General features: G+C 34.3%; 1 protein-coding gene across 5 annotated transcripts in view; it reads left to right on the top strand.

Annotated features, from left to right (window-relative positions):
• Positions 1 to 13670, top strand: part of SBF2 (SET binding factor 2) — a 454162-nt gene that overhangs the window by 207645 nt on the left and 232847 nt on the right. For all 5 annotated transcript variants that reach the window (XM_089915171.1, XM_022555691.3, XM_089915172.1 and 2 more), the window contains 3 exons: positions 8773 to 8895; positions 10187 to 10297; positions 11968 to 12073. In XM_089915171.1, coding sequence (XP_089771297.1) covers positions 8773 to 8895; positions 10187 to 10297; positions 11968 to 12073 — 340 coding nt within the window. The remainder of the gene's footprint in view (positions 1 to 8772; positions 8896 to 10186; positions 10298 to 11967; positions 12074 to 13670) is intronic.

Consider the following 13670-nt stretch of genomic DNA (forward strand, 5'->3'; position numbering starts at 1 on the left):
TTTCAAATAATGCAGGTCCCAATGCCCCTTTTAAATAGAATGCTTAATATTCTTTGTTTTTCTGATGTCTCTCACTTTAGGTTCAGGTTATACATCAGTAATTGGATTACTACCAACATTTGGAATACTAAGCGTATGTCCTACTAAGGGCACACATCTGGAAGTACACAATGTCTGTCTGCTACCCACCTGCCTTACTGATGCTGTTCTTTTTGAGTACCTAGTCTGGTGATTGTCAGATATCTCCATTGTATAGTTGCTATTTTTTTTTCTTTGCTTGCAACTAATAAGCCATGACTGATAAGATACTTTAAGACTATGCAAATATTCTACTACTCATTAATTATCCCCCCTGCCAGATTCAGCATTTAGTGATGATTCTTGCCTGTGCCAATTTTTATTATGATGGTTGCAAAATGATTATTTTCCAACTATGCACACTCTCTACCTGTACCTTTACCAGTCAGCAGTTGACATTTTACGTTTTCTGTCTTGTCTATCTATGTGAGTTATAGATTCATGTATTCCAGTTTCTTTTTTCTTCAGTAGTATATAATTAATGGTTTTTACTGTTTTAATGCACAGATTGTCCAAGATTTGACCAGTGGGCAACCCTTCAGAGTGGTTCCTGTGTTCTCTTGACAAGCCCCATCAGGGTTTTTTTTTAGCATTTTTAAACTTTCTTGCATAACAAGCTGATCCAGGATCATCTTTTTCCTTCCCTTCCTCAGCCTTGAAATCAGCCAATTCTCCAAGGAGCCCTGGCTCATTTGAGTATGGAATAATATTAAAAACCAAGATTAGGGGCTTCCCTGGTGGTGCAGTGGTTGAGAGTCCGCCTGCCAATGCAGGGGACACGGGTTCGTTCCCCGGTCCAGGAAGATCCCACATGCCACGGAGCGGCTAGGCCCGTGAGCCATGGCTGCTAAGCCTGCGCGTCTGGAGCCTATGCTCTACAACGGGAGAGGCCACAACAGTGAGAGGCCCGCGTACCGCAAAAAAACAAAACAAAACAAAACAAAAACAAAAAACAAGATTAGGGTTCTTGTATATTTGGAATCAATGTTTCAAAATTATTTTTCTTTGTAGCTCAGATATATTCCTATTTGCCATTTTAACTGGACCAAAACATTGTAATTTATTTAGTATTTACAATCACCTTACAGAAAGTTAGAGTCTGCCTCATATGAGTTTTTTAAGATTCTGAAAATGTAAATAAGTTATAAGAGTTCTGGCTCCTTATATAAATTCACTTAGGTAGTAGATGCTAGCCAGAATTATGTAACAGCTTTTCTGTATGAAGAACAGAGAGATAATATCTTTTGGAATTGGTCCAAAAATTGGTAAAAATAATGAGGTAATATTTGAAAAAGATAATATTAAAGCCCAGATGATGTTCCTTTCTAGGTCATCATTAATGTTGTTCCCATTTTCGATGTGAACAGTTAATTATGTACTTTTAAAAAAATGTGTTTTTCCATGCCGCGGAGCAGCTGGGCCCGTGAGCCACAGCTACTGAGCCTGCACGTCTGAAGCCTGTGCTCCGCAACAAGAGAGGCCGCGATAGTGAGTGGCCCCCGCTTGCCACAACTAGAGAAAGCCCTCACACAGAAACGAAGACCCAACACAGACATAAATTAATTAATTTTTTTTTTTTTTTTTTTATCGGTACGCGGGCCTCTCACTGTTGTGGCCTCTCCCATTGTGGAGCACAGGCTCCAGACGCGCAGGCTCAGCAGCCATGGCTCACGGGCTCAGCCGCTCCGCGGCATGTGGGATCCTCCCGGACCAGGGCACAAACCCGTGTCCCCTGCATCAGCAGGCGGACTCTCAACCACTGCGCCACCAGGGAAGCCCTAAAAATATTTTTTAAAAATGTGTTTTTCTCTTATTTTTGGATCATATCATCAATTCAAAAATAGATCTTTTAATTCTCATTTGGTGTGAATTACTTCATACCAAATATACTATGGCACATTATTTGGAAGCCTAAAGAAGAGGAACTTAGGGATACAAACTATCCAAAGTATAATTGTGCAACTTTAAAAATGTTGGCTCTTATCTCTCTAAGATACAGTAACGCTGTCAAAAATCACAAGCATTAAACTTTTGATAACATATTCCCGGAATTATCCAACTAGGCAATGTGATTATAAAATTTTTTAAGTAATCAGTAAAATATGATAGATGTGACGTTGCTTTATATGACTTACCTTAAAAAATGATAGACCTGTCTAAATTTTTTATTTAGTTGTATCACTTTGGAGACTTTTAATGTGTTTGTAAACGTGTTTATGAACCAATAATGATGCAGTTCAGACTAAAGACATTTTGGTATGTTAGCAAATGAAATGTGATCAAAGAAAACGGGTGAAATGAATGAATGTACTTCGGAATAACATTGACATATAGTAGGTGCACAATGAAGGTTTTATTTTCATTTTTTTATTATGGAAATTCTGAAACAAATAGAAAATTTAAGTGAGTAGTATAATAAATCCCATTACACTTGACCCAGCTTTAAAAATTATCAGCATTTTGTCAATCTTTTAAAATCTAAATCCTTGATTTTTTTTTTTTTTTTTTTTTTTTTTAGGGAGAGACATTTAAAAGCAAACCCCAGATACCATATTTCACCTGCAAATATTTTAGTATGTATCTCTAACTGGTAAAATCTTCTTTAGATTACCAATCTGCCATTATAATTTTTAACAAAATTAATTACAATTTTGAATAACCCCTTAATATTATCTAATATCCAACTTACATATTTTTAAATTAAAAAAATTGTCTCAAAAATGTCTTGGTTTATTCAAACAAGTTCCACACATTGTATTTGGTTGATATTTCTTAACTTCTTTCTGTCTGTAACAGTCCCTCTTCTGGGGGTGGTAGAAGAACTGGGTCATTTGTCCTATGGAATGCTCTATATTCTGGATTTGGCTGATTAATTCTCCATGTTATTTTTTAACTTGTACCTCTACTCTCTATAGTTTCCATAAAGTAATATTTAGATCTAGAGGCTTAATTGGATTCACGTTCAATTTTTAAAGCAAAAATTGTACTGTACTTCCTATTGTGTTACATCAAGATGAACTTATTTTCTGGTTGTTCTACTTTTAGTAATTTATGATTGATTTGTGGGTTTGGGGTAGTGCCAGCCTTTGACTTAATAGTTTGGGATCTATTGATGATCATTGCCTAAATACATTATTTCAGTAGGAATTGCAAAAGATAATTTCCTCATACTATTATTCCTGCTGCATTTATTGACTGAAATTCAACTATTAAAAAGAACTTTCATTGACCACAGTTTGATAGAGAAGACAGTTGTTTCCCCTTATTTTTAAAAATTTTCAAAATAGTAGATTGGTACCCTAGCAATCTTCAGTAGTGACCAATTAAAAAATTATCATATGAACTCATAGATTTTTGTGTATTTGTTGAGTTTCATTCAGCTGCGATTTTTATTTATTTTGATTCTGTTAGTCTTTGACAGATTCTTTACTTTTTGACTAAGATGAATAGTCTTATTTTGTACATTTTTCTGGCCCAAATATAGAATGTCATTTCTCCAGGGAGTCCTGGTTTCCTTTACTAGAAAATAGTACTTAATAAGTTCTTGATTGTATAAATGAATTATGAACACTGCTATGATGCTTAGTACAGTGTCTGGCATGTAGAATATATGTTACAGTTACTGTTTTCTTTTATATTCTCATATTAATTAGCCTAGAACTGTGGTTCTTAAAGTGCGGTCCCTGGATCAGCAGTATCAGTATCACTGGGGAATTTCTTAGAAGTGTAAATTCTCAGACCTGAATCAGAAATTTTACGGGTGAGACCCAAAAATCTATTTTAGCAAGCCCTCAGTGATTTTGTTGCACAGTGAAGTGTGAGAACCCCTGGTCCAAAGTAGAAGTTCCTAACTCATCTGGTGCAAATGGGCCACAGGCATGCTGAATATTTTCTTAGGGCAGCTGTAAAGCACCCTAGCTCCCAGCAGTCTTGTCCATTTTCTAATCTTTTCAAATCTTATTTTACTTTATGAAATGTGAGAATTAATGAAACAGATGTTAAGTATAATAATATATTTATGAAATAAACATTGTATTAAGCTAGCCTCCTAAGGATATAGAACACAGGAATATATACATATTTCAGTTTTGTACATTTTCTGTCCCAAAATAGCTTGTGACAGCCTTTCTCAGCATGTGTTCCATAGGGCACTAGGTCCTCTTGATGCTCTGTAATAAAGAGGGTTTCAGTGGTCCAGTAAGTTGGAGAAATAATTTATATTATATCTCCTTTGCTTGGCATTGTAGAAATAATATTTGCATATCAAAGTCTGAAAAATCCTGCAGTAAAGAAACCTTTTTAACTTGGCTTTAACTTACTGTTTCCAAAATGTTTTGATTAGATCTTTTTGGCTAAGCAGTATCTGTTAGCTTCCAGCAGAAAACACTTTGGAAAATGCTGCCTTATGAGTATATTTTTTTTAAAAAATTACAGACTATGCACCACTTAAAATTACGGAGCTTTCTGGGTGAATGTATAGTAACCCTACAAATGAATTTGTCCTTCCTTTGGAATACTGTAGCACACAGGAGCTGCTGAAGGGGGAAATATCAGGATATTCTCTTTGCTAGAGGTAAACTGGATTCTGAACTGAAGACTAGTGGCCTGATTTGTCTGAAGCCTTGTTATCCTAAAATTTGTATGTTTCATGTAGTCATTATTTTCCAGACCAATGCAAGGATAAACTAGGTTTTGTCATATAGACGTGTCAACATGATTAAGGGATTATTTGGCAAGAAATGAAGAAGTTTGCTGGGGGAACTGTAGACCTTACAGAATTTTGCAACTACTTAAAACTTATTTCCAATTTTGGAAAATCTTAAATTCCTTAAATTGCTTAACTGAGGCAAATCTATATAATGGTACACTGTAATAAATTACTTACTTTTCAAAAAGGAAATGCAGAACTGGAAGTTTTTTACTTGCATAATTCCTTTCATCCTCCTTTTAAAATGAGTGTTTAACAAAATTTTGTAGGGAGAGTTAGTATGAAACAGTGTTGTTGAAAATGAACTTAGCACAATAGAAAAAATATCAATAAATGGGCAAGTTGTGGCATGTGCTTATGATACGTATAAGAGATAAGGTCACATTACAAGTCAGTGTGAGGCAGTTCAGTAAACAGTATTTAAGGTAAATTTGTATTTTTAATGGGACCTACTAAAACCAAGGAATAATCTTAGCTTAGAAGAAGGCTTGTAAATATTGTTCAATGAGATAATATACGTGAAAATGTTTTATACTATAAAATGTTAAATTTCCAATCATTATTACAATATCTATTACATTTGTGTCCTGTGTTTTTGATTTCCAGCTTATTGTTAAGTTTCTCACATCTTTTCGACATGTGAAAATCTGTCATTGTAAAATGCAAAACAAAGTTAGTATCACTACATAGTTATTACACAAAAGGTATTCTAGCAGCTATAAAGAAGAGGCACTATTCCCTTACATGATATATTACTTATAGAAAAATTTAACCAAAACTACGTCATTACTATCTCCTGGAATAAGCCTTATTATAAACAAGAATTTTTATATTTTTTAATCACAGCAGTACATTTTGGTTTGAAAAAAGGAATATGAACTTTCTCTAAACTTGGGACATTGTATTCTTACAGGAGAGCTATTGGAATTAAGAATAACAGCATCTTATGATTTATAGCACATTTACAAAGTAAAGGTCAAAATCTATAATAAAAAGTGATGTAAAGACTATGGCTGAGTCCCTTTGCTGTGCACCTGAAGCTATCACACCATTGTTAATTAGCTATACTCCAATATAAAATAAAAAGTTAAAAAGAGATGTAAAGAAAAATGGAATTGGGCTTCCCTGATGGTGCAATAAGAATCCGCCTGCCAGTGCAGGGGACACAGGTTGAAGCCCTGGTCTGGGAAGATCCCACATGCCACGGAGCAACTAAGCCCGTGCGCCGCAACTACTGATCCTGCACTCTAGAGCCTGCGAGCCACTACTGAGCCCGCCTGCCACAACTACTGAAGCCTGCGCACCTAGACCCCGTGCTCTGCAACAAGGGAAGCCACCGCAATGAGAAGTCTGCACACTGCAATGAAGAGTAGCCCCTGCTCGCGGCAACTAGAGAAAGCCCTCACTCAGCGATGAAGACCCAAAGCAGCCAAAAATAAAATAAAAAAAGAAAAAAAAATTTTTTTAATTAAAAAAAAAAAGAAAAATGGAATTGTCTTTATTTAATATTGATTAACATTATATCGGACCTTTTTTCTTTCTTGTTAATAATTATTCCAGTTAGTGAATATTTAATAAAAGGATAGCTTTAAGAAATGACCAATGCATTCTATTTTATGTTTAGGTTAATGCAGGTTAATGGTCATTTATATGAAATGGTTATGCACTTACTCAAGCTGACTTCTCACGGTACTCTGGGGCATGTATCACAATCTCATAAAATTGTGGATAGCTTTATCTCTTTCAGGAATTTCAGTCATTCTTTTGTCCTGAAAGGACAAAATTTGTTAGTAATCCGTAAAGAATATGATTCATTAAGTGTGGAAATCTTTGGTAAATTCATATTCATCACATTTTTATTATTTCTAAGAATTCCAGGAACCACCCAACCTAATTTTAGCTTTTGCTTTGTAACAAATGAAAATCTTTCAAGAGCATATGGATCTTATCACACATAATAAAAAGTAAACAGATATTTCCCTTTGGAAATGTGCATTCCATAGACATCTAATACTTGGTTATATTTCACTGTATAGAAACTATACGGGCTCCAAAGGAGACAGAAATACAGTTCTTGGCCTCCACAAGTAGGGGGAAAAAGCTTCCCTTGGTAAAATACCCAGAAAACTATTCTAAGAAAATTCATTCCTGCATGAATGCAGTGAACAAATATTAAGTAAGTATCAACTATGTGGCCAGCTCTTGGTTTAGTAACTGGGAAATTACCAGTGAACAAAACAGAAATCCTGGTCTTTGTGGAGCACATTCTAGTGGAGGAGATAAACCAGAAAACAAAGATAAGTGAAATAGATAATATGTTGTCATGCCGTGGAGAAAAAGAAAATATATTTTATTTTTATTAAGGAAGGGGATATAGGGAGTGTTAGGGCATTGCAGTTTCAAGTAGGGTGCCAACAAAGGCTTAAACAGAGCAGAAGTTTACTTGAATGAAGACCCAAGGGAGATGAGGGAATTATTTATTGTATCTGTTCCAGGCAAAGGAATAACAGTTCTTGAGACCCTTATGTGGGAGCATGCCCAGCATGTTTGAGGAGCAGCAAGGAAGCAAAGTGGGGCTAAAGAGGAACAGAGGAGACTAAAGGAAGCTGTTAAAATAACCCAGACAAGTGATGATAGTGACTCACAGTACTGTGGTACCAGTGGAGGTGGTGAGAAATCAGGACTGCTGACAGTTTGGATACGGGTTATGAAAGAGAGGGGAATCAGGATTTTTGATTTTCTAAATGGGAGGATAGAATTTCCATTAACTGAGATAGGGAATACTGCAGGAGGAGTAGAGTTTGGGAAGAAAGATTGGAGCTGTATTTTGGACATGTTTGAGACACCTATTAGTCATCTAAGTGGAGAGGTCAAGCAGGCAGTTGGATATGGCATTTTGTGGCATTTGGGAGAGAGGTTTGGCAGGAGAGATAAGTTGAGCAAATGTGTGATATGTTGATGAACTGTGCTAAGAATTAATAGTAGGAGAAAAATCAGTAAAGGAAAGGCTTCAGGAAGGAAGATAATTCCTAAGCTGGACCTTTGATTAATGGAAAAGAAAGTGAAGAGGATTCTAGTAAGGGAAAATGTCCTAGCATCTTAGAATATTATATAGAAATAAATCTGAATACTACCTTGTTTTTTTTTTCTTTTCACTTGGAACTTTTATAGTGCGTCATGTAGTATTATGGAACAATAGGTGCACAGGAAATATTTGTTGACTAATGAGAATAATATCTTTCAAAGTTTATTTTATTAACTAGTATTTAATCACTGAACATTTAGGGTTTTAAAAAAATTCTAGATATTTTTATTGTGCTAAAATATGCATAACATAAGCTTTACCATTTCAACCAGTTTTAAGTGTACAGTTCAGTGGCACTAGGTACATTCTGAAACTCAGTTTTGTGTATAAAAATATCCTCTGTTTTAAAAAAATCAACATTGTTGCTTCTGAGCAAAAAGAATTTAGAGCTGATTGGGCTTTACTTTTAAGAGCAATGAGTATTCTGCAACATAATCCTAAATGATTATCGCTTTTGTTTGAAAGATTGGGAGAAGTCCAAAAAGCAAAAATGAAAAGTAGTGCCTTACTTCTAAAACAGATTTTTTCTTTCCTTGAAAGCTGAATTTCCATTAAGTGAGTGTCATTTGTATTTGTATGGGTCACTAATGAATGTGTCTTATTTACCTTTGATTACTGGTACTTCACACAGAAACCAAATGCTCAAATAAAATTGTGGTATATATCTGGAGCTCAAGGAGTTTTCAAAAATGAAATAAGTATGCCCTGTTTCATAATTTCTTTGCCTACTTCTCAGATTCCTCTCAAAGTATGTTTATTTTTAGTTTGAGTTTTGTAAATTATATTTTGTAATTAATTTTGGATTTTGTAAATTACATGAAAGTGTGTGATATGTCTATATTTTGTGAGTTATAAACCTAGGAAATTGTTCGTCTGTTGATTACAGTGTCTCTTTCTTTAGGGAACAAAGAAAGATGAGATTGAAGGTGAAGTGGAAGTGCCTGGTTTAATTCAGCCTGCAGAAGTGTTTGCTCCCAAAAGCCTGGTGTTGGTATCCAGATTAGATTATCCAGAAATTTTTAGGGTAAAGAACTCATAGTTGTCATTATTGATTTGTATTATTGTATAAATCTATTTTGAGTGAGCCACAAATTCTTTGCATCTAAAGTATCATGAAATTGATTAGGAATTCATCAATAAAATTACTGTGAACAGAAGAAATGTATTTCATGTTGGTTAAAATAAGTACCTGAGTAAGTTAATATGACTATTTAAACTTCTAAGGATGTAGTGTTTGTTTTAAAATAGGTCCCATCTTTACTGACTCCAAAATTTATGAATCCTAAAGAAATCATTTGATTACCTGTATCAAATTTAAAATGCATTAGTAATATAACAACTTAGTGTATTTTTGTTGATCTTCTTTTTAGGAGTCCAGGTTCAAGGAAATAGGATAAGTATTTGTGATTTCAAATAGCTGTGATCATACTGCTATCCATATAGCTTTAAAATATTGTTTACTTCCAGATATTTTATTTTTTTAGATAGTTAGAATTTGCAAATGTGGAAAAAATTTAGTTATAAATACATTTAAGCTTTGCAAGAAGAGGGCTTATTTTTCTTATTTCAGTTGCAATCTTTAATAATAGTAATGTTGACCATTGTCCAGAGTCACAGATCTTCTTTGGAAGGTATAAACTATACGTTAAAATTTCTCAAGGATTTGGGAAATTGATACATAATTTCTGGAAAACATTTTCATATTGTTGAGATTATATATATTCTTAGTGTCAAGATTTCAATGACAGTGGCTAACTCCTAACAGATGCTAATTTTTTAGTTATGTTTTAATAAACTGAGAGATTCATATGATTACATTTTATCTTCCATTTTACCACCTACCTTCTGAGCTTAAAGAGTTAATCATATCTTGTCTCTATTTTGCTATTCTTTGTAATAATTCACATAAGTTAAGTTTTTCTGTAGAATAAATGTTCTGAATTTATAAGAATCACAAAACAAGATAAAGTTTCTAAGTTTTTATCTTGAAATTTGGAGTTCTGCAAAATAAGTTGAGACAGAAACAGTTTTAAGCCCCACAAATTTGCTAGAGTGATTATCTAAGCACAAACACCTGTTTTACGAATTATGGATTTCTGCTTTTTATAAACTCATCTCAAAAGCTCATTTAGAGCTTCTGGTTCTAGAGGAAAATTTAATAAACTTAATAACATTTGCTGCTTAAAATTTATTCCATGGTCACTGTAGAATCTACTAGGTTCAAAGAGAAATTTTCCTGGAAGCAGATGTCACAACAATTTATTTTTAGTGCTTGCTTTTTCCATGAAATAACTACATGCATCTTTTCTTTTCAGGCTTGCCTGGGTTTGATCTATACTGTATATGTGGACACTCTGAATGTCTCCTTGGAAAGTCTCATTGCAAACCTGTGTGCGTGTCTTGTCCCAGCGGCTGGAGGGTCCCAGGTAAATAGAATAAAAAGGGAGATGAAGAGGGCCTGCTTCTCTTCTCCTCTCCTCCAGTAAATTTAATTTATGAAGAAAAGGAAAGAAAGAATTCTTTAAATATTTTCATTTTAAAGAGGATCTTAGTTTAATTAAGCATTGTCCCTATGGTCTGCCTTCTAGAGACTCAAGATTCCATTCTTAGGTCATAGGGTTAATTTTAACACAGGGTTCACCTTTCACATAGCATAGTTAGAAGTCATATTCTGTGTAACTTGAACTCTACCTTACGCTTTCTTGGAAATACACTTTTTTAAGTTGAACTTCAGATGTGTTCTTTGTACCTTTCTTATTATTCCTCTCTATGATTACGCCTCATTTTATTAACTTAAAAATTTTTTCAGGGATAAAAATTAGGAGGTAACATTAAGAAAACTTTTAATATAATTCTTTGTAACATTATAACTACTTCTGGATAGATTAATTCATTTCTTCATTTCCCTGGTTAAAAGCAATTATATGTGGTCCTAAAACCATTTTGTATGTTGTGTGTAATCTTTAATAGAATAGCTTGCATTTAAGCTTCAAAAGAGGAGGGCTTATTTTTCTCATTTCAGTTTGCTACCTTTAGTAATGATAATGTTAACCATTGTCCAAAATCACAGATCTTCTTTGGAAAATATAATCTATACCTTAAAATTTCCCAAGGATTTTGTCATAGATTGAGCCCATGAGGACATTAAACTCTTCTACTGAAATAAAACTTTCTCAAAGTGGCATGTTCTTCATCTTCTGTATGTCCTGAAATTTTTATATTCGTCTCTGAAGTAGAAAAATGAGAACTTCAGTTGCTATGACTTAATATTTCTAGAGAACTTTTTTTTTTAAAGGCTCCTTTCCTTAAGTCCTAAAATTGATTAGCTGATCACTTATTTTGCTTATTCTTATGTAATATTGAGGAAAAGGACAGCCCTCTAAAAATTACAGTTTTTTTATCCTCAGTCCGATAGAGATGTTACTCATAGTAAAAATGGCATCTTTTTCCCGTGCCCTTTGCCTTTTTAGCTGTCTCCTGTCTTTCCTAGTGCCTTTTGGTTACTCTTAAGGTTTTTTTCCTCCTGCACTCTCCTCCCTCATTCTCCTATTTCTGCTACAAGGGCATAATATGAAATGTGAGTTTGGTCATGATTGGACCTAAACTTTAAAGCAGCCGAGTTGTTTTATGAGCCTTTATTATGATGGGAATTTTGTTGACATGATTTTATTTTATTTATTTTTTAATTTTAAAAACGTTTTTATTGTAGCTGCTAGAAATTTTAAAATTACATGCATGGTTCATATTACTGTATTTCTTTTGTTTTTCCACTTTTATTGACATATAACTGTCATATAAATGTTAGCTTTAACATTTTACTATTTTTTAGTTAAGTATTATTATCAATGATTTGTGTATCTCATGATTACTAAATTTTCACCTTTCAACTACTGAATTTTCTTGTACTGTATTCATTTGGACACAAAGTAACTTGAATGTTTCGGGCTGCATTATTGCCCTTCACATCTGTTAATTGGATCTTACATGGTCATCATCTGCTTTAAATTTGAACTTCAAAGGGGTTTTTTTATCTTAAGAAAATATCTGAAAAGAAATCATTTGTGGTGTGTGTGTGTGTTTTCCGCCCGTTCTGCAGAAGCTGTTTTCCTTGGGTGCAGGAGATAGACAGCTGATCCAGACTCCCTTGCATGATAGTCTTCCTGTCACAGGCACTAGTGCGGCTCTCCTGTTCCAGCAATTGGGTATGTCTCCTCCCATTTTCAGTGTTCTTATAAAAGCCTATGAAAAAAAGATTTATTTTAAGCCTACATCACCTGACATAAATCAGGAAAATAAAAAGCAAACCATTAGATAACTGATATATAAACTATATAATTATATGGGTTCTAATCTTAACTAGTATTCATTCTTTTTTAAAATTAACCCAGGCCCCTTTTGCTCTTAAGTCAATTAAGCTTTTAGAAAGTAAACATATCTTCTGTGCTTTAAAAGACGAATAGATAGTATATTTTGTTTTTCCTTAGATGAATTGCTTTTATAGAAACCTTGTCAGATAGAACTAAAAGTCCCATCCTTTTCATCCTACCACCTGTATCAGACTTTAATTTTCTAGCAATGGCTAGGATGACGTATTAGGGGGAGGACACTAGAAAGTGCCCTCTGTACATTGGACAGCTCATACTTCATTAAAGGAGTACTATAACTTAAAAATGTGTATGTTTTAGACCAATGCTGCCAGAGATTCCCACTTACTTTACCTCGTACTTATCCTTTATATGTACCTGTGTAAGGGTGTTCCACTCTCTTTGATTCAGTCTTTCTCATTGTTCTCCATCTGTGTTTGTCTTTTTCTAGTTGAATTGAAACCTTCCCTTTCCTGGGGCTCATAGTCTAGTAGTTCTCCATGGAATTCTTAATTCCTTGCACAAAAATTCTACCTTCTTATTTCCCTCCTATCTCATGTTGAATTTTACTCCCTGCTTAACTCTGAAATTTATCTCTCCTTTTTCTTTACTGGCCCCATCCTGATTCTTCTGCTGTGCCTTCAGTCAGTGAAATTTAGAAAGCCTTAGAAGAGATTAATGTAAATACAAGTAGAGTTTCTAGTATCCTAATAAAGATGAAAGGTGACATCAACCCCAAAGTAGTAGTTCTCTATTACATCTGCCCCCACCTTAGGGGTTTAAACTCTCAAAAATTACATATTCCTTCTCTTCCTCCCTGAAAGTTTCTGCTCATTGAGTCATCTCAACCAAGTTCTAATTTAATTAAAGCTATTTTCCTTAACGTGTGAAATAGGTACTGTCTCCCTGGTGGTACTTACTTCTCTAAAGAATATCTTGTTGACTAAAACCTCCCTCCACGAACTTTTAGATATAATCTTAGGGGTTCATGGACTACCTACAGCCTGTCCATGGTCCCTCCTAATCACTGACTTAATTGACTTTATCTAACCACTATTCACCTGACCTTTTTCAGTTAAGAGGGCCTGTATACCTCTAAAGGGTCAATCAAAGCAAAGGTCTACCATGAAGAGGAATAGGATATGACACAAAATTTCACATTCCCAAATGCTACCATTGATCTTATACTTAATGAGTGCCTTATAAACCTCTCATGCTTTTGCATTTTTACAGTGATTTGACGGGGAGGGGAGGGATTGTTACTGGCATTCATGCCTAGGACCCAGGGATATTAAACATTCTTCATGCATAATATATGTGCACGAGAAGATTTTTTACCTCAAATACTAGTAGCACTCCTCATGAGAAAAACTGCTATAGATAAAGTATAAATTTATAAAACCTGGACCTCTCTTCCAGTAATGATGGCCTTTGT

Source organism: Delphinapterus leucas, chromosome 7 (assembly GCF_059928025.1).
Source record: "Delphinapterus leucas isolate spDelLeu-1000000601 "Yukka" chromosome 7, BTC_Dleu_Yukka2, whole genome shotgun sequence".
Classification (NCBI taxonomy): domain Eukaryota; kingdom Metazoa; phylum Chordata; class Mammalia; order Artiodactyla; family Monodontidae; genus Delphinapterus; species Delphinapterus leucas.